Source organism: Blennius ocellaris (assembly GCF_963422515.1).
Source record: "Blennius ocellaris genome assembly, chromosome: 4".
Taxonomy (NCBI): Eukaryota; Metazoa; Chordata; class Actinopteri; order Blenniiformes; family Blenniidae; genus Blennius; species Blennius ocellaris.
Window position 1 is genome coordinate 16,368,319 of NC_137653.1, and position 25,489 is coordinate 16,393,807.

A 25,489-nucleotide genomic window follows, 5' to 3' on the forward strand; every position below is an offset into this window, starting at 1 on the left:
CTCTCATCTTGCTCTTTTAGCTTTTAGATTTTTATGACGGTTTGACGCCACGCTTTGCTCCCTCTTTTATGGTGCTCATCAACCACACTTCCCTAAATCTCCTAGCTTCATTTCGGTGCCATTAGACCTCAATTAGCCAATTAGTCTGTGTGCTCTTCCCTTTCACGACCCAGTGGCCGAATGACTTCAACCACTTTGAGTCAGCACTGGCAGTGTCCCAACTCTATTTCTGAGCAAGCTTTTCCAAAGCTGTAATTGACTTGTGATGTGGCTCTTAAAGAGAGAAGTAATGAGGAGTGCAGAGGATTATGAGCAAGACCTATAAGGTGCGCGTGATGCTCCCTTTAGCAATTACAAGATGCACAAGTTCATGGAGGCAGGCTCCCGGAGAGCAATTACAAATTTAATTTACATAAAGCTGAAATGTCCAAGACATGAAGAGATGACAGCTTCTTTGAAATGATCAAACTTCCCATTTCCAATTAATTAAATACTCATTTTGAGTATTTTATGTGTATTAGAAGCATAAATCACTGCAATCTTCCCATACCTCATCCTCCTTTGCCTCCTCTCCTTCTTTTTTAGCCTCTCGATGTCCAGCTTCGCCCTGCGCAACACGTCCGTCATCTCAGCCTCCATGGACTTCTGGGCGGGAGAAGAGCCGGGGGGATGGCCGGGGGCAGGGCTGAGAGAGGAGGCAGGGAATGGAGAGCGAGCCGAAAGACGGGCTACTTGTCGTCGCAGAGACTCGTTCATGGACTCGCTTTCAAGAAGTTTGGATCTGATAGATAGAGAAAAAAAAATGGCAAAGAGAAAGCAATGAACTTGATGACAAAAGAGCCGTTTAATTTTAGATAAACTGAATGAAAAGAATGTACCGGGTTTCTTGCAGCAAATTTAAATAAGCTGTGTTGCTTACAGACCTTATTGATTAAAGCTATGGTTTTCTCACTATACGTTCCTCAAGAGCCCCCAACATTAGACTACAACTCGTCAAACATCATTTCATTATGCAGGGTTCATAGCTTCTAACAACTTTTCACAAAAATGTGCCCTCACCAAAAGATAGTGTCACCTTTCCTCAAAGAGTGTTCATAAATATCAAGTCCAATGTCAGAAATCAAGGTGTCATTGTTGATCAAGTAATGATCATCAAGCACCACGTTAGTCTGGGGATGAGAACTTACTGTCTCCAAGTTAAAAACACAGTCTAACTCTGCTCCTTCATCTGCCACTCAGCTAAAAATTATTCTAAATGCCCTGGATTCATCAATGTTCGATTTTTCTAACTCACTTTTACACTTGTCCCAGCAAAACCCATCCAAATCTGCAAAATTACTAGTATGTACAAGTCATCCAGAACAGCAATTTTATATTCCCTGCAGTGGCTTCTCATCAGGTTTAGAACTAAATAGAGACAATTCAGTTCCAATATATAAAGCTCTAAATGGGCAGGCACTGATTTACTGAGCATTTTGGGTTAATATACGTATCCCTCTTTTCTAAACCTACGTGCCATGATGACTTTAGGCCCTTTGGAAAAACACTAAGACTCATCCATTTATACCTGCCTACCAAAACCCACTCTCTCTGCTTTTTACAATGACTTTAAGTGATGTTTACCTTTTGTAATTAATTTTATTTGTTATTGCATCCCATCATCTGATACACCTTTTGTATTTCCTGAAAGTCTTAAGCACAGTATGTTCTCTATGTGGTCTCTATGTGTTTGTAATTGCCAGCAGTTCTATAATTTACTGTATTACAGGACCCAAACTATTAGCATTCCAAAATGTCAGGACTTCCATTAAAAAGTTGAAATTGTCTTTTTTTGTGATCCTCTGTCCCACATCGGTGACAGTAGAATGATTAACTTTACAGAGACGTGTCCATCCGCATCAGATACATTCACTGGGAGCTTCTTCCACTGAGCCGTACGGTTTTGACAAATCCGGGAAGAAAATCTCAATCAGTTCTCAGTTAGACTCCAGATAACTCCACAGCTACTCAATCTGCTCTTCAGCAGCCACACGTACAGGTTAATTAACAGAATCTTTACTCTCCGTGCTGTTTGACAGACATTTCCTCTGACAGCTGTAACACGGTGGTTAAGTGGCTGTCTCACTGCCCTTTCTCCAGGAATGATGAATGACTGACCCTCTTGCATCATTTTCTATCATTTGTATTAAAAAGTGTACATATGAGGGTTGTGGTAAGGCATATATCAGGTGAAAACATTAAAGGTAGCACATGAAAACATGTCAGGCAGCGTGTGGCGGTATTACCTGAGTTCTTCAACCTCTCGGATATATTTCTGGATCAGAGCCCCAATTTCCTCATTGCCTTCACCTAAAGGGCAAAACGCAAAAGGCAACTCAGGTCAAAAAGATGCATTTTTACTTGACAGTTCTGAAGAAACTAAAGAGTTTCCGAAGGTGTTCTCTTTCCAACGTGGTTCCAGATTTCATTTCAGTAAGGCTCTCTCCAACGTACTTGACTTGGTGAGCAGGGTGCTGACTTCATTGGCCAGAAGATGTGTAACTCGAGTGTTAAGATGGTCGATGGTCTCCTGCATGGCCTTCACCTTGAGGCGCAGTGTGTCATTCTCTCTCAGCAACATGGCATTTTCCTGGTACAGGTCACTGTAGCCCTCTGACCCCTCTTCACATGCCACACGCTTGCCCTGCACAAAGCAAAGGGTGAGCATGAACAACAAATGATAAGTAAAAAAAGAAAATAGTCAGGACCGATAGCCTTGCAATACAGATGATGTTGATCGACAAAACACAAGGACTGGGAGTGTTTTTTTGTGAGTCTTCAAGAAACTATTGTTGCATTTTGAATGGATAACGCTGAAAAAATCTTGTTGTGTCAGTCTTAAACAGAGAGCCACTATGTAACCCAGCCACTGCTCACAGGCATTACCTCTATTCGTCCAACACACCATTACTTCCAGACTCCAGTCACATCACATCTCTTATTACCACATTGAGGTCAGCTTGCAGTTCATCCCGATAGCTGTTTTTCTCTTATAACTGTGGTAACCCCCTTAATCCTATAATAGACTGACAACCCACCTAAATGACCACTTGTGTCTTATAGGCCCAGAGGCTGCTTTTAATAGAAAAAGATAAATACTTTATTTACTTCCTGTTCTTTCTTGTACATATCTTATATACACTGTCATCGACCAACACAGCACATTCAGCTCGATATGACTAGTAAAATGCTGACTCTTCAGGCATTAATCTTCTTCATAATCGGGCTCTGTTTGCAGTATATACAAGACCTAAGTGGAGGAGTGTGCTCAAGAAAAGACTTTAAATTAATAACATCTTCAGCTGCTGCTGCTGGAAGCACAGCCTCTGCCTTCCTTACCCAACCACCTTAACCCTGCATCAGCGTTTTACACTATTCTCTGTCTCATCCATCTCGTCAGATCCTCATTTCATCAGCTAAACCGACAGCTGTGTGTTATCACTCTTTTCCAAATGGCTCTCTATCAAACAACTACCTTATTTTCCTTGAGCCTCATCTCTGCCTTTGTTTTCTGTATTACCGTCTCCCACATTACATCAAACGTCCTGCCACCCATCACGCCCTTCGATCTCTCACCGTCTTGTACTCCATCAGCTCCAGCTGAAGACGGGCTATCTCGGCACGCAGCGCGCTGATCTGCTGGCTCGTCTTGTCCTGGTTCACCACCACCTTGTTCTTGATGTTTCGAGCCCGATTGGCATACTTCAGCGTGTTCAGAGTCTCCATGAAGTCTCGGTCTGAGGGACTTACGCAAGCGATCATCACTGTGAGGCTAGAGAGAATGGAAGTGGGAGGAAACAATGAATGCAAAAAGGCACGGACTGTTTGTATTTATGCATCTGCATTGTTTCATTTGTTCACAAGCAGGTGCATCTTAAACACTGCAAATGTAATGCACAAGTCAATTTTTCTCCTACTTTTTCCATTAGTCATTTGCACATATTTTAGCTTTATTGCACATGAATTGACATAGTAAGATACTTTTTTGTTTGACCATTTATATCAACTTTTCATGAATATAAAATGCAGGATCTCAAAATAAACAAAATCAAGTGCTTTTTTTGTTGTTGTTTTTTAAAACGGAGACCCAGCTGACCACAACTTTCAATCAATTTTTTTCAAATGTATCTATTGCCACTGAGAATGGTACTGTGGGTAACTGTCTTTTTATTTAATGGACTAACAACCGGTCCAGGGTGTATTCAGCCCTCTGCATCCCTAAGTTGAATTAAGTGATACAGAAAATAAACGTATAGTGAAGTTTCAGTAGTACCTGTTCCCTCCCAGTGAGTCTTGCAGCAGTCGGGTCAGTTTGGAGTCTCTGTACGGGACATGTCCTCCCTTTTTGGTCTGATCTCCCAAAGCACTGATCACGTTTCCTAGAGCCAGCTAACATGACAAGGACAAGACAAAGAAGAGCCAATTATTTGCACAGTTCACATGTTTACAGTCAGACCACCAGCATATACACTACTCACAAAAAGTAAGGCTTTCAGGGTGACATTTCCTGATGAACCTCGAATGCACTGAAACCTTTACAGGTGAATTTAATGTGACCTTCACTAAACCTTTGAGTCCAACTGTTCAATGTTTTGGTACATTTTGCACCACTTGCTGTTCTGCAACAAGGAGCTTTACAGCAAATTTCACAACATCTGTTGGATCCATGAATCGACAAATACATTTCCTGGCTCTATTAACTATCGATAACTATTTATCTATTAACCTAATTGATATTTGAAAAGTCCTCCAACTGTTTATATTTTGACATGATAAGACCAAGATGACATTGAATAATTAATCAACAGTAGCCCTGGGCAATAAACTGAAAATTTAGTCGAGTGGCCAAACATTTTTTGTGTGCAGGGGGTACAGTGGAGTAGTTATCGTCCACGTATCATTATCGAGGTGAACTGCTCAATATATCGTGATATTGATTTGAGGTCATATCGCCCAGCCCTAATCAACAGTAGCTTGCCATTGTGAGGCTTCAAACAGGATGTTCTCAAACGGAAGTGGCCACTGAGCTTTAGAGTGTCAGTGTCATGAGCAGGTTGAAACAGAGAGACAAGAAGAGTCACGGAAAGGCAGACAATGCCACACCGATGACTGCTTCATTGTGAACAGAGCCCAGCGGAACTGAATAATGAAAACCACTCAACACCAGGCACATTTAAGGAAGTGAGAGGTTCCAAGTGTCACATCAGACCATCAAAAAACATTTAAATCAGTGTTCGTGCCCGACCACACCTACATGTATACACTTGGTGAATGGTACAGTGACGAGCCCATACTACCTGAATATCAGGTCATTGTGCTCCACGTGAACAATATGGACTTCTTCGTCAAGCTATAATTGATGCCCAAGGGCACATGACAAGTTATTGACCCATTGACATTTTTTGTTGGGGTATACCCTTCACTGTTGTTGGCTTTAGTTACAATATATTGTTTGACACGAGGAAGTCACTCTCCACTATTGCATGCTTCTGCTTAAATGCCCCGCTTTCATGATCACATACCACTATAGTATGAACTCCTGAAATTTTCCAGAAATTTTACCCAGAAGCAAAATATCCTTGACTTTTTGTGAGCAGCGCATTTGCTTCCCTTAAATATTGTAGAGTTATTAATAAAAGGCCTGTGTGTTGATTTCTGAAGCTCTCACCAGTCCACAGTTAATGGAGATCCCCTCGCGGGCCCTCTCTCCTGTGGCGCCGGTGCGTTTGAGCCTCTCGGAGCCGGCCAGGTCCACAAAGTGGAACTTGGCCATCAGCGTCTCGTACTCCGGCTGCGCGATGGGGTTCGAGGTCACACCATTCAGCTCTTCCTCGTTTTCTCCTCCTCCATTCTGCTGCAGGGGTGGACGAACAAACAAAATACAAGGAAGTGGCTTAAATAGCAGTCAATTTGTTCCAGCTTATTTCATAATAAGATTCATAATTTCATTACTTGTGTGTGTATATATATATACACACACACACACACACACACACACACGCACACACACGCGCACACACACGCACACACACGCACACACACGCACACACACAATCTTTTTTTAGCCACATTCACACACGCTCTCAGTTTCAGCCTCCTTCCTAAAACAGTTTGCACACTTGATTTAAGAAGATGAGTTGAATCTGTATCAATACCCTCCTCTCTCAGAATGTTCTCTTCATTTTTTTTTTTTTTTATACTTTTCAGACCGTTTTTATGTACTCCTATTTTAACTTCAACTCACCATTTGTGGCTGCTGACAGACTCTCATCTGACAGAGATGGATCGTGAAAATCGCGTGTGACCGGGAGCTTTGGGCGTTCATCTGCGTGCTGGCCGTGGTGCGGGACAGAGCGCCCAGCTTCAGACACTGCAGCAACTGCAACACACAAAAAATCGATGGGCGTCAATTTTATTCATGAAGACATGTAAACTCTGGATCAAATACAGAGCATCGCTGTTATCCTGCTTTTTTTTTCTGAATCCTATCAGCATTTTAAATCCGAGGGGGAATCTGCTCATTCGTTCCCTTTTTTAATGCAGCAAACCACAAGGCTTTTATTTAATTCAATTTTATCGTCCCATATCTCCTCCTGAGTCATCTCATATGGTCTTTTCATCTCAATCTGCATTCTTTTATCTGTCTCCACTGATCACGACCATATTTCAATCTCACTCCACTTTTTTTTTTTTTTTTTATATGTTCCATCTCCTCTTTCACATCTGTCTCCGTCTTGAAGCCATTTCACTTTTAGAGAATTTAAAGCACAGATGAACTCGCTTTTTGCTTTCTTTAAGGTGCTCACCTTCATATTTCTAAATCATCTTCTGATTGAGATATATATCTTAAAATATTGTCAATGGTCTTCTCCGAGCAGTACTTACTGTTGTTTAGCCGTTGTCCTAAATCATCACCTGCCCTCTCACTTAACCTCTTTAGCAGAAACTCCTCCTGCCCTATTGACCTCATCACTGCCTCCCATCATGCTGATCCATTTCTCTTCTTGTCAACTACCGCTTGGCGTTTAATATCTAATAAAAAAAAAAGAAAAACTAGCCCTTGCAGTTTTATCTACTCTGGCTTGAGCACAATATCTCAGAGCCAAGTTTCCCTTGTTATCCTCGACTTATTTGTTGTGTTTTTAGGAGTGACTTCCAGCTGGTTCTTGGCAGCTCACATACGTACTTCGCCTCGTGCAATCAGACCTCATTCATGTCTTCAGACTTGCATTGAATGCTCTAGCTCTTATTTTACATGGCACTTTTCAGTCAATCTATTGTTTTGACTTTTTCAGATTATGGTTTGTGAACACTGCTGAAAGATGTCCAGTGTAAAATTAATAAAATTTCATGAATATTCATGACTTGTCAAATACATTGCAAACATGAAAAAAAAACTAAGTAACGTGTTACAGATATTAACCTGAGCTTTCATCAGGTTTATGCACCAACTTCAGCTCAACATCAGCATTTTTCTTTTCACAACAATGTAGAGAAATAGAAGACCAACAGCATCCAGATGAGAACAGTGTTTAATCGTTAAATGTGTTCATTGATGCATTCAGCAAAATAAACTGATATTTGGATTGGAATTTTGTTATTTTCAGTACATGTGATACATGGCAAAGAGAAATTTCTGCTGTAAAAAAAGTTTATATTCTACAAACACTAGATACAGACATCCCCACCCCGTTCAAACCCACCTCTTCCTCCGAGTGTACGAGTCTGGAGGTGACTCCGGTGGTGTAGATGCTGCCATTGGAATCCTCGTGAATCTTGATGTTTGACTTCCTGTTACGGCTCTCTGAGTCTCTGACTCCGTCGAACAGGTCCAGGATCTCCTCATTGTAGAGCTACAACAAGCACAATGATGAAAGAATGACGGTTTAACAAACTCCTGCAGGCAGCGTTTATATATCTGTTAAAAGTTGAAGTAGATCAAATGGTTTTTCAAGGGTCATCGGTCACTTTTCAGCACATCTTTTTTCACATCAGCACTTCTTATTCACGCCCAGCTCTGCAGCCACGGAGGTCAAATCCAGGATCTCTCAGAGGCCTCTGAGGGTCACAGAGGTCAGCTGAAAGCTCAGCTGTTCCCAACTACTGCCCACCACTCACCCTCACACTTCCATCTGTTTACCATCAACAAAGATAACCTTTTAACCTTTGAGTCGACAGAAAACACACCAATAACAAAGACCGGGACAAACAAAAGCCCAACAGAAGAAGAAACAGAGAAAAATTGTATATATCATTATATATTAGCATTTCTATTGCAACATGATTATTAGAGTAATCTAATTATGCATTCACCCACGCATAGAACAGCACAACCCCCCCCGAAAGCAACCAAACATTTGCCTGCCAGAAACCCCTGGAGGAAATGATTACTTGTCATATTATCTAATTTCTCCTACACAGCCATCTCTGCCTCTCTCTCATCTCTTGCTCTTATCCATCTCCCATCCCACAGTGATGAGGAATAATGTCAGCGGTAATGGCCAGCATTAATCAGGCCCAACAAAGCAAACGCAGACATTCCTGCTCATCTGTCTTTAGGTTGTCACCTCCTGTTTGTGGAAGCGGGGGCTGATCCTCTCATTTCCCTACTTTGTCCCATCTGGTTAGAGTTTATCAGCCATCATCCATCCCAGCCAACAAGCACAAACACAAACGCAAACACAATGTAAATACAACATTGTATTATTGGAAGGTAATATGTCGAGCGTCACTGACCTCTAGGAACTGGGCACTGACTTTAAAGTCCGGTGGCTGGGTGCCAGACCCCTGCGCTCGCTCTCTCCTGCTCTGGATCCCCTCGAACAGCTGGTGAACAGCCCGGGGAATGATGCCCAGCTCCAGCTTGGTCAGGCTCACGTCAAAACCCGTCCCCATGGTGTACGTCTTACCCGAGCCCGTCTGAAACACATCAATGGTTGTGAGGTCCAGTTCACATACATAGATCATCCGACAAACCTTTTGTATGGTAGCCAATTTTTACATGAGTGCAATGATAATTAAATGTAGTCGATTCACTCTCCACATGACACGTGTCGAAGCATGTGACATTCTGTGAGCTGATTTAAGGCTTGAAATGGGTATGAGGTCAGTTTGCCTCTTTTTTTTTCCACATTAAAAATTTATCAAATTAGATTTTTTTTTTTTTTACAGTACTTGGAGCGTTCAAGAGAATAACCAAAATATATTTAACAAGACTGTTTTTTAGGTGACAAGGCCCATATATTAAATGCAGCTTCATTATGTCATTATCGCATAAAAGAAATCACAGAACATGGGCTACGTATTCGATACCATACTAGTGCATCAAACAATCATATTAAAATCTTAATTATTTTGTCAGCTATTTAAGACATTATTAATGCTGAATAAAACTGTTGACACAAACGTGGCCAACGTCAAACCACGAATACTAATTGCTGAATGAAACAGATTGTGTTTCCCCTCAGAGTTTTAATTACCAAGTTTAATTTGGAACAGCACATGTTGAGCAAATCCCCTGAAAAGGTCAGAAAAGGGGAAAATATTTGCTCGTGTTTTTCTCAGATAAACTCTGAGGTGCGGAAACACCCGAAGGGATTATCTTGTCTGTGAGTTGAAGTTGTGATTATGTTCACCAGCTGCCAAATTTGTAACTTTCTCCTTATTTTTCTCCTCAGTTTTTACACTATGCTCCACGTATGTTAATTCCAGTGCAATTATTTTGCGTCTGCACACAAAACATTGAGTTTAAAAAGTGAGAGTTACCCTAAAAGCTACCGATATCTTTGTTTTTCAAAAATTATTTTGTAAAAAAAAAAAAAACAGCGAGGACTGGTGAATGCTGTCATACCTGACCATAAGCAAACACGGTGGCGTTGTATCCCTCAAAGCAGCCTTCGATGAGCTTGTGCACACAGGCCTGGTAGATGCGTTGCTGCTCTGAGTCAATGTCAAACACAAAGTCGTAGGTGAAAGCTTTATCCTTCCCTAAGAGGACTTGTGGTTCTCCAGGTGTGACCAGCGTGCACACGTGGCAGCCCTCGATCTTCTCCTTTGCCATTTGAGGACGAATCCTACAAGAAAAAAGAAAAAAAACAAAAACAAAAAGAAGCTCAGTGAAGGGATAAAATCATTTCACCATTGTAAATTTAAAAATGTGACATCCCAGCACATTAGAGCATCCACAGAGTGTGATCAAGCCTGAAGTGCCTCCTAATGTTCTAATGTGTCATGCGGACAGGACATGCTCATCTCATCCTGCAAATAAAGAAGCGTGAGAATAAGTGAGCACATGAGGAGCTCAGGGAAACATCACCACATCAGATTTTAACTCGATCATGTAATTATTGTTTCCTTTATTAGCCAAGATGTTTAATCACAGCAGCATGTTTTGTGATGGATTTAGCTTTATATTTCTTTAAACTTGGCCACTGAGTCTACAAGCACCACTGCTTCTCCACAGAAACAGATTTTGTGATGTTCTCTCACCGAAAAGAATAATGACATTTGCTGCACTTCCTTGAAAATTATGAGACCAACTCGCGGGGGGGGGGGGGTTGACACATTCTTCTTCCTCGCCCATGTTGCATCCCATCCCTGATGATGGAGGCCAGACAGGCTCATAAGTCATTATTATTACAACGGCTGCTAATCCTTCTGCTCAGGACTGAGGGCTTCTGCTGCATTTTCCATCCCGACAGGTAGTTCACTGCAGTTAATTGCTTTCACCTGACATCCCAGTTGTAAAATAATCCTTGATTAGATGAGCGCAAATGGAAGCAGCCACCATTCCAGAATATGTTTGAAGTCGCTGACAGAATGAGGGCCGGTTATTTAAGTTTCGGATAAGTTTTACATGTTTGCCAGCAGAGCGCCAGAAAACCCTTGCTGCCGGGACAGCTGCTTAATTAAGATGCATCAGTTTGAGAAGTGACGCTCTGCTACGCGTTTGTGCTGCAGTGAGGGAACTTCAAAGAAAAAAAGTTTCTTCCACATAACAAAATGTGCATGAGACTGAAGATCTGTCATGCACACATTCAACGTGCTCATCTTGGGATTCCAGAAGTACAATGTGGACACAGTGGGAATTTAATCACTTTAAGCTGCAGGGAAAAAAAACATGAGCCAGCAATATCGGAGCACTGCGTCCAGCACTGCACATGCTGAGCCCCTATGGTTCCCTCTTCTGGGGATGCAAATCAACTCCCCCGCACACGAAAACTGCACCAGACACTCCCAGTGGGATTCTGCAACAATGATGCACACACTAAGTGTGTAAAGTCATTCAAAGTATGAGAAATCCCCAAACACATCCAGCTGCAGTCGGATAGTGGGCACACCACAAAGACGCATACAAAGAAACTTCAGAAACAAACGATGCACACACATACACACATTAAAAAAAAAAAACCTACTGTACTATCTTCAGTTCACACATGGTTTCTCTCAAGTGTGCATTAAGTACCACACCCCTCCACTACCGCCGCAGTAAATTCACTCCCCGCACGTAGCCGTGGTGCTACAGAAACCCACACAGAGAGCCGGCGACTGCAACATTTTCTGGCCCTCATTCAGGCCTTGAGGCGTCACTGTAGAGAGTCATCCAGGAGGGAATTAAAGGTATAACAATGGTCCGATTCAGCTGCAGAACACTAAAACCAGACTACCCAGTGACAGGGACTGTGTCTTTGAAAGCAGCTTGCAGATGGAGGTTCGTTTTATTACTGGATTTGACCCCGACACCGAGGTTAATGTTCCTCAAGCCACACGTCCCTTAAGAGTGCTATTTAAGCCAATTATTAACATAAAGTGGATGCGGCAGAGGAGGAGCTCCCGAGATCTGCACAATGGACAGAGCGGGAGGACAGTACGCGTGAGTGAAGTGCAGCTGGATCATAAAGTGGATGGAGCTTGTTCTTCTTTCCTCTTCTCGGTTCACACCCATTCTATCTAAAAAGAAGAGAAATTGAGAGAGAAAGAAAGAGAGCGAGAGAAAGAACTGGACTTTTCTTACAATAACAGTAGGCAGATTTAAATATAGAGGGTAAGCATCAGATTTATTGAGTCACACCTTGAGCTTACAAAACGCACATGTGAACAGAACTGCAACAAAGACGACCCGTCAGTGATCCACAGGGAGAAGAAATAACAGCTTCCAATAATGAATCAATCACTCCCCACACACACACACACACACACACGCACACACGCACACACACACGCGCACACGCACACGCACACGCACGCACACGCACGCACACGCACACGCACACGCACACACACGCACACACGCACACACGCACACGCACACACACGCACACACACACGCACACACACGCGCGTGCACACACACACACACACACACACAGGCTCAGCTGGATGAGGGTTTAAGCCAGCTGCACCAACAAAAGATCAAATCCATAACATTGATCTGAAGACCAAACATTTCTCACTCTCACAAACACAAAGATGCACACTCAAACTGCACAATCAAATAAAAATAAAAAATAAGGACACTTGATAGCTAAAAATAGCCCGTAATACCACGGATAAACGTCTAAATGAGACAGAGGCGTGCAGAGAAACACAGAGGAGCAGATTGTGGATCTTTGAAGCAGCAAATTAAAGCAAGTATCACTTATCATCATCGCGCACTAATAGGAAAATGTTTCAAACACCCTCGGGAGTAAACAAAGTCCCTCACAGATAACGCCCACTCTTGCATTGCCATATTTCGTTTTTACATGAAATCCGCACACACAGATGGATGTGAAGGTGACTGACGCTGAATCTCACTGCAGCAGTGTTTTGTCAGAGACGCCAAACCCAATTCTGTCAAACAGACAAAGAAACTCATTATCCACAAGCTCAGAGGGGATTCACGTATTACAATAATTATCCATCTTCATAGCGCTAATTAGGACAAGCAACAAATATGTAAACAAACACGCGGTGAAAAACAGCCAAATCAAACCTTGATGGCAGCAAAAACTCACTGATGCGTGACGCCAGGGAGGCTGGAGGCACCTGAGAATCCTGTGCTGGACTTTTACTGCTCTAATTAAATGTCTGCTTCAGAAAGATAAAAGATCTTCAACTTAAATGAGAAATTTAAAACTTAAAAGCATCACAAAGGGAAAAAGAACCAGGGTAAGCATCTAATACATTCAGGCCATCACAGGTATGGCGCATTCAGTGTAACTGTATTCAGCTCCTTGAGAGATTCAAAGGGGGGCCGTATTATTTAAATGGTTGAAAACATTGAGCATGCGACGAATGTCAAATAACATTAAAGCTTCTTATGAAGCAGAACCGTGATGATCCGGATCATTTGGTGAAACTCAAGATGGTGTCACTTCTTTTTGCAGATTATACTGAGGGAAAATGAGAAATGACTTTACCATATATAATGGAGCATTTTAAACACTTCAGTTGTCTCTCAGCAACCAATAATCACACTCTCCAGGATTTCACAATGTTGTGATCACAAGTAATAACACAAATTCAACAGATCTCCACAATTTTATTGTGGCCTGCAACTGTAACCAATCCCTGCAACTTTTCTGCAATTTTGACCAATTCTCAGGCAACCAAGACTGAAAAAGATTTTTTTTCTATTCCCACATTCATAATCAGCACATTTATCAACGTGCACTGCACGGTGTAGTGGTGTGTCGCTCGCTGACAGAAAAAGCATTAAAAGAGGAGGAAAAATGAGATTCGAATGTTGTTGCTTCTTCCTGTGCCCATAATACTCGAGAACTCCTCCTGGTGAATGGTGTTTGCTGTGTTTTGGTTATTTTCATCCTCTCTGTGCTTATATTTGTCACGTAAAGCCTTGTACATATTAACATTCAAAATTACATTTATTTTTCCTGTCGTATTAGATGTTCAACTTTCTTTCAATTTATTCTGTGTGGAGTAGTGCTTAAAATTAATTTCTCGCTGGGATTAATAAAGTATTTCTATTCTATTCTAATAGGTGAAAATATATTGAAATGTTCACCATCTTGAATTGTAATTGAAACTTCATAAATATAAAAGAAGCTAGTTTGGGGTTTTTTTTTTAAGCTGGCGCACTTCAGGAGGGTATATACTATAGCTATTATATAACTACTATAACTATACAAACTGCACAGACCACTAATCTGTAATCCCTGCATATGTTTTGTCTCAATTCCAGTAAAGAATAATGGTATCATGGTGGCATGATAGTTCAAATGGTAAATTGCAAATGCTAATACCCCATGAAGCCCAATTATCTTGCTATCGTCAGCCGAAACCAAACCTTCTATCAAATTACAATCTAGGAAATGGCCTGGACCAAATCCCACTTCTGATACCAAACGAGGAGGGAGTCCCAATAAAACCAGCCTCTGCCAGTAATGCCTGTGTGTGTGTGCCGGTTTGAGTGTGTGTTCATGTTCAGTCAACCTTCCTGAACAGGCCAGTGATAGCCAAAGAGCTCATTTCCCTAATGTAAACACTTCAACACACACACACACACACACACACACACACACACACACACACACACACACACACACACACACACACACACACACACACACACACACACACACACACACACACACACACACACACACACACACACACACACACACACACACACACACACACACACACACACACACACACACACACACACACACACACACACACAACAGAGAGAGAGTTAATTGTATTCACTTGAGCTGTGAATGTTTCAGGGCGCTGTTGTTTGTTGTCTGGCAGTGTGCCAGCAGAGGAAGCTACTCTCCATTAACACTCTCCATCCCTTTAACACACTCTATTGTTTCAAAGGACAATGTCCACTCATCAAATTTCTCCATCAGGAACTGTTTGAACGAGACCTTCAGTCCATCTTTGCCCCTCCCTCAGTTGTGTTTGATGCATTTTAACGTGGTGATAATTTCATAGCAAACTGTCGGTTGGCCCTTGTGTCGTCCTCTGCTCATGTCTATCGTCACACCGCCGCCTGTTTTGAGCTCTCCCTCCGTGTGTTGCCAATGAAAACAGACTATAGGTACAAAGGCCAGAATGGTAGGGGCAGTGTGGAAGGGCCTGTTCCATTTCCTTTCTCGTCTGATAACAGAAGTGACTAATCTCTAATGTGGACTACCCCTTGCTCAGCCACATCCTATTTACCCTACTCTTTTTCATTCTAATGAAAAAAATACCATTTTTATCACGGACAAATGCAGCCGACACTTTGTCACAAATAATTGCCCAAATACACACAAACACCTGCCTCCCATATCATACAACATAATCAAAACTGTTGCCAAGTGACTCAATGGTCAATTTGCCATTCTGAAACGGTGAATGTTGATGAGTAGAAAATGAAAGTTTGCAGGTGAGTAACTTTCCTGAAAAGATGCTGATCCAATGTATAGAATAGAAGATACAGAAAACCACATATGGACTGGAACCCGCACCTAGAGAAGCAGTGGGAAGGGATTTATTTTCAGGTGTGGATACGGAGAAATGCTTTGAAAGGAGGCTTGTGACATTTGCCTCTGACAAATCTCTTTGACATTTGGTCGACTAAGCATGTATATTCTTCTCCTTGCTATTGTTGGCTCAGTTCATTATTTGCCCCTGTACAGAAGGTGCATGTGACGACTTCTTTTTCCATTGTTAACATTAATATTAAGTTGAAAATGTATCCTTGGTTCTATTCTTCTGTCGCAGCTCAGGGCGTGTTCCCATTCCCCTGTTCGATCCGTACCAGAGTTTTCTTCAGGGAAAAAAAAAAACATGAACACGCCCACGAACTGAACCGAGGTAACAAGCCATCTCTGATCCTCTTGAAATGCTCGATCTTGGTTTGTTTGCAAACGATCTTTCTAGTGGGCGGGGTGAGTGGACCTGACAGTGAGCAAAGCATTCTGGGTAGTAAACAAACAAATCAAACCACGCAAATCAGAAAAGGCTCCCCCAAACCAGCAGCTGTTGCAATTTAGTTACTTTTCCACGCAGTTTGGTCCAGACTCAAAATTGAATGTAAACACCACCCAAAGCAAATGAAGGCCCCCCCCCAAAAAAAAATGTTTCTCCTGGGACTGCAAAGCAGCAGCCCGCTGCTCCTACCACAACTAGTTAAGGTTAATCATGGTTCGGATGGGTTAAATGCAGAGGACTCATTTCCTGATGGGGATCAATAAAGTGATGAAGACTTCCTCATCTATCCAAAAGCCAAACTGAGCAGCTCAGAGAAGCAATGACTGATGAGGACTGCAACTTCATCTTTTCTGTTTTCAGCCAGAAATGACAGACACATGCATTTCATTGTCCTGAAGGTCACATACATATGAATGTCTCAAGCAGATGAATGTATTCAAGCCAAGCTGCGATAATGTCAAAGACAAAGGACTGATTTACAAAAGCTTAAATGCAATAAACAACATGGGCAGAGTTGGAGGATGTTAACTGAAACTTTGATTGAAAACAAAAATTACAATTAAAAAAGTAAAAACAATAACTCAATACAACAAAGTCAATTTATATTTAATAAATTGTCAAGTTTTTTGAAATATGGTTTGTGTCCAAAACATCAACCTCGGATCGTTCCTGTGTCTGAAATGTAGGTCGTACTTTCATCTCCATATCATCCGTCCACCGCTTCAGAGCTTCCAAGCTTCCAAGCTGATTTCAAAAGTGATTACTTTGATGATGAGACACAGAAAAATATACAAATACACATAATTATCAAGCCTCTGTTTAAGCTCCTTAATATTCACAAAATTCCTGCTCATTGTTTTAGTTTTTGTCATGCAAATTGGCAGTTTTTAAGAGTTATTAATGCACAAAATGTACCCCCAAAAAAAGAACAAATCAAATGGGGATATGTTTGGAATATATTGCGGACAACATGTGTCTGACAAAACTGAGAAGCAGTTCTTCACCTCGCAGGCAGAGACAAGTTTACATACGCAAAACAGCCCTCCATACATCTTTCAGAAAGAAATGTATAAATGAATATGTGGCTGTCACTGCCTCTGTATCCTCAAACTAAACCCTGAACAATACCAGACAATGTAGAAGTCTGTCCGGCGGAATATCCTGCATTTGTCATCCCACTCATTAATAACCAGGCAGCAGAAAGACGAGTGCAAAACCTGTCATCATGTCTTCTCCTCCGCCTTGTTCGCATGGCCCATTTCCTTTGTGTGACCAATGAGAATCATGCCGTGGTTGCTTTCCACTCAATAATGAACCACCAGTGTATGTAATGCAATGTCTAACAAATCATCACTAATGTAAAACAAGGGTCACTTTTATGTCATTGCTCTTGCCATTTATCTTCTATGCCGCTTAAGGACTTATTCCCCTTCGCACATATCCTCTCTGCTTTCTGTTCACTTTACTGCCGTCACACTGCAATTTTTCACCACCATATGAAAAGTATTTTATGGTTAAAGAATATTTCAAAAAGCCAACTGTTAATCAAAACATTTCTTTAATGCATCATCAATCGGACCTGCAGGGGATTATGAGGCAAATCAAAGCCAGCTTCCTGTGTTTCTGTTATTGCAGTTTGACAACATCATTAACTTGATTTCAACCTTTTAAATGTGTTGCAAAACCCTGCACCGCAAACAACACAATGATATCAAAGGCCTCCTAATTGTTTTCCCCAAGTAAAATGTGCTGCTGCCTCATAGCTCTGAGCCTGTTGGTGCCTGTCAGTGCTTTTCTGGACGGCTTCAGAAAACATCCCTGCTGATTTCTCTGCCCCGCCACACTGTCAGCTGCCTGGGTGTTGTCCACACGCACACACACATGAGCACACACACACACACCAGTTCTCGTAAACCCTAACAGCACTTTGTCATGAAATAATGCAGGCGCCTCCATTTATCAGCAAGCCAATCGAATCGATCTTAAAATGAGCAGAAATATGAGGCTGCTTCTGAGCTGCTGCCAAACTTAAAGCGGTGCACGTTTGTGTTTCACTGCGCACGTTCAGATGTACGTGAAAATCACCTGGAGGAACTTTACTTGAGCAAAATATCAGTAATTAATTAACTTATCATTGTCACATTAGGAGATATTATTGTTCAGATTAATAAGAAGCTGAAATAACTAAATAAATAAGTGAAATATGGTCAGTCTTCATACCTAGTCTGCAACTGTTGGTACATTTCTGGTTATGTATTGAACCGATTCATGGGGGGGGGCACTTAAAAATAATAATTACATTTTTACACACTTATTTCTATAATGACTTTCTCAGAAATAAATGTGTGAATGAGTGAATAAGACTAACAGAGGTGAAGCCTGCTCTCTTCCCCCACTCCAAAAGCCAACCTATCTATACTGTTGGCAACTTGAAAACTACGCTGACGTATGGGACATAATGCCATGAATTGATGTGGCATTGGAGTTAAAAAAAAAAAAAATTACAGCCACACCATCATCAAACTTCCTCTTCTTTAACTTCTGTTTACCTGAACACATGGAGGAACACGAGATGTGGGTGTTAGCAACACATTCCACTCAACCACCTGAAACAACCCCACAATCTCAGACTCGTCATGGTTTTTTTTAAGCAGAACTGTCGTTCCCTTTCTGTGAGATTAACCAGCCCGACACAGATTACATAAACAGGAGCAACATGTCTCCATCTGGTTCTGTTCTAGTTGCTTGTACCAAACCTCCGATTAGTGCTTCGTCATTGTCAGAGTTCAGATTAGGATTAACCCGACCGACACAGCCACAAACGCTTGTTTGCATCCACATCATAGAGATGCACAGTACTCGTCAATCAGTCATTTTCAGCATGAAATGATATGTTAGTCTTTTTTTTTTCTTAAACAGACTGAAGAGACAGATAGTGGGACTATGACGGCGACATCTCAGTCCATATGCTTCCAGTGTATGAACTGCGAAAAAACAACCAGCTGAGCTCAATGTCTGAAGTGTCGACTCTTGTATTTAACATGACGAACCAGCTGTGCTCTTATCACTGTTCATGTAAGCAAGTTCAAGTCATGTTGTCACACCCCAGGAGAGATAACCAAGGAGAAACTCAAAGTAGGTTGTTCACCAAATTTTTCCCAAAAAGTAAGAAAACCTTCATCTCCATGTCGTTGAAAAAAAACAAAACACACATAACAAATTAAAATCAGAATAAAATGTTTGTTTTTTGGGGCGAATGAGAAAGAAGGACTGCACATCACAATACATTAAAATTGTCTGCAGAGTCCACCAGTAATTGGCAAACATTGCATCACGCATTGACGTACAAGCCAGTGATGTTGACTGGCTTTTGAGTGACATTTCCGCATATTTCTATTCCTGTAAAGAGTTGTTTGCATTTCCGAATGGAGGAGTTGCGACGGCTTGTGACAACAACTTTTCTCATGCCGTCTCTCCGAAAAAAGAACGCTTAAAAAGCTGCTGAGGTGGAGCTTATAAACACTCTTTGAACCATTTATCCCTGTGCTTCTCTCTCTCACTGCATCTATCCTGTACTTATTCAGCGGATTTAAAAGACCGAAACAAAGGATGCAAGGGAGAGAGGGGAAAATGAAACCAAGAACAGAAGAGGGGGGATAAAATGGCAATTCATGGGGATTGTTGCATGTTTGACATGAAAAGCCCTGAGAACTTAGGAAATTGCAATGGCCTATTTTGGGTTTAGGAGCTCTGGGGATATCAGTGACTGCGGACTGAAATGGGAGAAGCCCTGAGGTGCAGCAATGGATGAAGGGGAGGCGGACTACTGGCTGCGAAGGTCAAAACAAAATGAGTAAAAAGAGTGAATGAGAGAGAAGCACATGAGTTTGAAGGTCAGTTGGTCAGTGGGTGGCTCATAAGCTCCAAAGACAAAGGACTGTCAAGGTGGCGTTTCCAAACCATCATAATAGTTTCAATAGGAAAAGGTGAGCAACATGCATTTACGTGTACAATATGACACTACCACCAATTCATTGTACAAAAAAAAAAAAAAAAGCCTCTGCAGGCTCAGCTCCTCTTCGCATGCTTACAGTGACGATGCCAAGATCCAGGTTTAATGTTTAATGTTGATCCTCTCAGTCTCGTCTGTTCGTGTGCTAATATTTGGCAACAAGCACAAATCAAAGCAGATCCGAGGATGATGCGAATGGCAATATATTTTTCCAATATTTGGTTCTAAAACTAAAAACTGTCCCTTCAAGCTGATAAACACGTGTAAACAAAAACTTGGCACCAATCCATTACACGCATGTCAAGAAATATCAATATGAACCAAAACAAAAGAAAGAAAAAAAACACTACTGCCTCCACCAATAATAGGGATCGAAATGTGTGCATGTTACCAAACACTCTTAACTAGTAGCATTAACAATATGTACAGCACGGAACTCACTCAGCACATTTTACCATTTCAGTAGTCTGAACTGCGACTTTGGGCGGCTGTAGCTGGGTTGGTAGAGCAGCCATCTTCCAATTCGAAGGTTGCTTCCCGAATTAATCGGTACAGTTTTGCTGACTGTGATATGCAAGTTTCTACCCCACTAATTCAAGTGTATGAATCAAATACTAATGACCGTCTTAAACCGTTCATTGAAAAGTCTATTCATTACTGTATTATTACCAACTTCCTGTTCTCTGAAAGGAGACATAAGCCCAGAGCAGCTGAAAGATTTTGAATATTGAGCTACAGTAGGCATTTCTGTCCTGCTGCCCATTTAATCAGTGCTCCCATTGATTTTTCTGGATCAGCTGTCTGCACTGATTCCCCGCATAAAACCATCAACTGTCTCTCCCACGAATCGACCTCCTCATCTCCTCATTTCTCCATCTGTCAGCTGCTCGAGCAGTCACAATCTATTCAAAACACCTCTCCCTTAATGTACACGCTATGCTCTTCTACTAATCAGTCAAGTGTCCGTGTATGTGAGTAATAACAACACGGCCTCTGCTTATAATGGGCTGTGGACGCAGGCTATTGTGTGCAAAATCTGTCTCTCAATCAGTCCCACAATCCCACATGGGCTCGACATCTCAGCAGGCTGACGGGCAAGCAGCCAGCCAGACGCACACTCACATTCTCGTGCGAGACTTTCTGAGAGAAAACAACAAGAAACTGGCACCTGGTTGTGCAATGTCAGCAAATGAATGGAAGAGCGAAGAATACCGTTTCTCCGTGACCTTGTTATCTTCCTACATACAAACAAAAGGCAGCCGAGTTATGAAGGTAAGTGGCTGGCTCAGGTGCGAGAACCAGAAGAGAAAGCACTTATGTGGACCACTTCATCAAATGGAGTCGGTGATGCACGAAGTCAACGTATGGCCGAGTAAGTGTGGGACGATGCACCGGAGTGCGCGCTTAATAAGCAAGCATTCATCAGCACGTGTAGAGGAAGTGGGGCAGTGGTCGCAGGAGGCCGGCGGGGCGTAGACAGCTGGCTCATCCAGGTGGCACACAGACAGGAAGTGGCATCTCTAATCTCCACTGTTACACGCCCCCAGATTCCCACAGAGCCAATGTAACAGCATGGAGACTGACACATGAACACATCCACCCGATCACTCCATCAATAGATACATTTTCTCCACTTTTGTTCCCCACTGAATATTCAGACACACCATAAATGTGACCCACATAATCTTATCTATCAGACGAATCTCACAGACCGGCGACCCTGTGGCCCGAGGCACCCACTGCCAATTGGTAACGGGCGATAGGAGAGAGCAGGATTCACATAGTCTGTGCACATTGGTTTGACTGGTTGTAGTAGCATGCTGAAGCAGAAACGAGTGAACTGGTTCATCGATGTTAACGCAGGCGCTTCCTTAAACAAGCCAGACTTCAGGGATGAAACTGTCCTACATTGTCTGGATGGAGCGAGGTCGACTCTTCAAGAAATGTCAGCTTCCTGCGTAGAAATTTCCATAAATACTGGAAATGAGTACGATATCCAAAATGTAGTTAGATAATTAAATATTTGGTGGTTTTTACTTTAAATTATTTCGTTACAAAAAATAAGCCTGTGGAAAAAAAATCTTGTCTGACTATTTCACAGTCCCAGTTTAAATCTAAATCCCCACAAAACTTGTTCCAATATTTTTCAGAAATATGACTATTTTGAATTAGTATGTTCATACTAGCAATCTAAGGAAAGCATTTAATTTGTCAAAATGTGTTTTTTTTATGGATTTCAAACCAAGCAACAGTCTCATCTCAGATGGGGCAATTGGATGGTATAACTTTTCTTATCACTATTGTCACCACTATATATGCCAGCTTTGGCATATATAACTTTTATAACTTTCCTTTCATTGACTATCACCGTTATCTACAAGTCTCCAAGAAACCAACAAAAGTTTAGCACCGATTTGTTTTCTGCAGCACTCCAGATTGAAGAGTCAGTCTAACATATTTGTACCAGGCAGTCAAAAACACAGAGTAATATAAATTAACAGCAAAATATTGAAAGTTGGGGCTTTCTTGGAAGAAACTGCAGAAGCAGAAGCTGTTTTAACACTTTATGACTAAATAGTCAAAATAACTGAACATAATCACAGTCATAAAAATGTAATTTGGACTTCATTTCATAAAGAAATGTGTCGACCTGAGGCTCGTCTCAACACATCCTGTGAGGCCTCATTGTTTATTTTTTGGTCTACTGTTCCTGTTGTCCCAGAACAACTGACCAGCATGTCAAAGACAAAAACTGAGGACTAAATTCAAAGAATTGAGATTATCATCTTTTGGATGAGTCATGGTTTCATATATCCCTTTTTTTCTGCTGATAGCATCAGGCAAACTAGGACAGAGCCGAGCGGAAAGCTGGAGAAATCCTGCATGAAACATCAGCTGTGAACGACTCCGGCCTGAACGTTCACAGTTAAGCCAACACAGGTTGCATTTATTTGCAGTTGGACCATATCTGCCCTCCGGCCTTCTTGCACAGTCAAAACACTCATTGTATTTTAAATATCTTTGATGTGCAACTCTGTGATGAATATTTCAACTGAGAAAGCAACATTTATGACAGCGATGCTCACCGTCTTATGAGTAACACACCAGTGTAATAGGAGAGCATTTCACTGTAAAATCAGTGGAAAGCCATTATTTAAAGCTCAGTGTTACAAACTGGACAAATGAGAATAAAACCAACTTCTCCTTGCTGTTAAAGGCGAGTCGTCATTTAGTGTCAGATGAGCGTTCCTCTAAACTGTTATCGGGGCACGTCAGTCCGCATCATCGGAGCCGATTCTGGGTCAATCTCCACCCCACTTCCTTGTCCCCCTACCCACAAACTCATTTCCCTTCCCTACCCCCCCCGTCGTCTGCTCTGTCTGCTGCAGCGTGGGGGGAGGTGGAGGCATGACAAAGAATCAAATTAGCTTCCTTTCCTACAACGTTATGCCAGACAGTCTTGTCAAGGTCAGAGAGGTGCCATTCCTACTTGATAGTAATTAGATTCAATGATCTGAAAGAGAGAATGAAATGGGTTTTTTTTTGATGGATGCTCCACCAAAACCTTGACTTTGTATTACTTTATGTACGCTCTACCATGGGAATTACAGATAAAATAGACAGCATTAGTCAACATGAATAACTGAGAAGACCACAAAGGATGTTGCTAATTGACTCAAAGTGAAACTGGGAGGTTCACAACAGGATCAAAGATAAAAATTTAGAGTGGCAACAAGAGGAAGAAAGACAAAGACCTAATATGTGGCTGTCGTGTTCTATTTGCCCAGGGCTCAGAACATTTCCACATAAATACATGCAAAATGAATGATTTCCACAGCAATAATTAAAATTATTGCCCATATTTGATATCACTGTTGAAAAAAAAGAGTCTTTGCACATCGTTTTGCATTTTATTTCTGAACCATTCAAAGGGTACCCATCACAAACTCTACAAAACGCATTCAGGTGATCTTATTGAAGTTATTTAGTTCTTCATCAAGTTATTTTGAAAGATCACCAAGCAAACACACCTGGGTTAACGCGTTTCTCTCTATACCATGGTGAACGCTATACTGTGCAGAGCTGCAGACTGCTGCCATGACCCTGGTCGTCTCTCTGCCTCCTGGAGGGTTGCTTAACGTTACCAAACACGGCATTTGAGCACGAGTGCTCAAGCAGCCCGCCACCATGTCTGTCTGTGAACATAACCGAAGGGGAGAGACCTTTCCGTCTAAAACCCACATGTGGATTCAGTAATATTATATGAGTATCTGAAGTATCTTTATGCCTGAACATCAAGTCTGCCGCTAAGAGACTTTAAGGAATCGACTTCTTCTCACTCACACAATGTATTGACAGTCAGAGGTTGTTAAGACAACAACTGAGCAAAATTTGAAATGACCAAATGGTTTCCATTTGCTTAATTAGTTACATATTTTATGCCCATTTCAGCCGTTTTAAAGCTTCCCCCTGCTGACGCCTCTTTTCATTCACACACAATGGCACAAAACAAACTCAGCGACACAAACACCAGTCATGATTAAGCTACTTAGCTACTGGAGGTGATTATGGGCCAGCTGGACACACACGTACGCATGCAGACATGCACGCACACACCATCGAGTTGTATCTGCACAGCAGACACAGTGTCGGTCTACCACCACATGCAAACACACAACAGAGTCAGACATGCATTGAGACACGTATGTGTTTTGACATCAAGACCATGTCAAACTGAATCAAACGTGGAAATTATGCAGGAGGCGAAATAAAGCTGCCTGGAGGTAAAATATTGAATAAATGAATAAATCGGCAAGAACACAAAAAAGCTCTTCCGTGGAAACAGTACACAGCAGAGAGAGCGAAACACTTCAGAGACCAACGGTATGAAACCTAAAAGTGTCTAGTCCATCCTTGTGACGGAAAGAATAATGGATGAAAATTCTGGAAGCCCACACACTTTATATCTAACCAATGCTACGTCTCCAGTCCACAGAAGCAAATAGACTCGTTACAGTCTAGACGAAACACCTGAAGGCCTCATCTCTCTACCTCTTCCATCCACCATGGGAATATAGCAAACACGTGCAGCTGTGACCAAATTACACACACACACACACACACACACACACACACACACACACACACACACACACACACACACACACACACACACACACACACACACACACACACACACACACACACACACACACACACACACACACACACACACACACACACACACACACACACACACACACGTTTGGCTAACAGCTCATATTTGCACGCTACAGTAGCCCTTTTGACAACGGACGAGACACTTGCTCCTTTTTCTGCCCCACCCCACCCCTCCCACCACACTCCTCCTCCGTCTATTTTCCTCTTTGATTTTTCTTTGTATTTATGATGTTGAATTGCAGGAAGCGTCGCTCTATTCAGAGGAGGGAGAGCAGTGTATAAAACAAAGACAACATAAGAAAAAGGGGCTCAGCTGATCGTCCCTTTTTAGCG

The 25,489-nt window shown here is 41.9% G+C and overlaps 1 protein-coding gene across 1 annotated transcript in view; it reads right to left on the minus strand.

Moving 5' to 3' along the window:
• kif21b (kinesin family member 21B) overlaps window positions 1–25,489 on the minus strand; it is a gene marked incomplete at both ends in the record, with an annotated part of 58,960 nt that overhangs the window by 26,523 nt on the left and 6,948 nt on the right. The window contains 10 exons of the mRNA XM_080495599.1: window positions 551–781; window positions 2,286–2,349; window positions 2,494–2,683; window positions 3,616–3,811; window positions 4,313–4,428; window positions 5,708–5,893; window positions 6,284–6,418; window positions 7,743–7,892; window positions 8,776–8,958; window positions 9,890–10,112. Of these exons, the coding sequence (XP_080351725.1) occupies window positions 551–781; window positions 2,286–2,349; window positions 2,494–2,683; window positions 3,616–3,811; window positions 4,313–4,428; window positions 5,708–5,893; window positions 6,284–6,418; window positions 7,743–7,892; window positions 8,776–8,958; window positions 9,890–10,112 (1,674 nt within the window). The remainder of the gene's footprint in view (window positions 1–550; window positions 782–2,285; window positions 2,350–2,493; window positions 2,684–3,615; window positions 3,812–4,312; window positions 4,429–5,707; window positions 5,894–6,283; window positions 6,419–7,742; window positions 7,893–8,775; window positions 8,959–9,889; window positions 10,113–25,489) is intronic.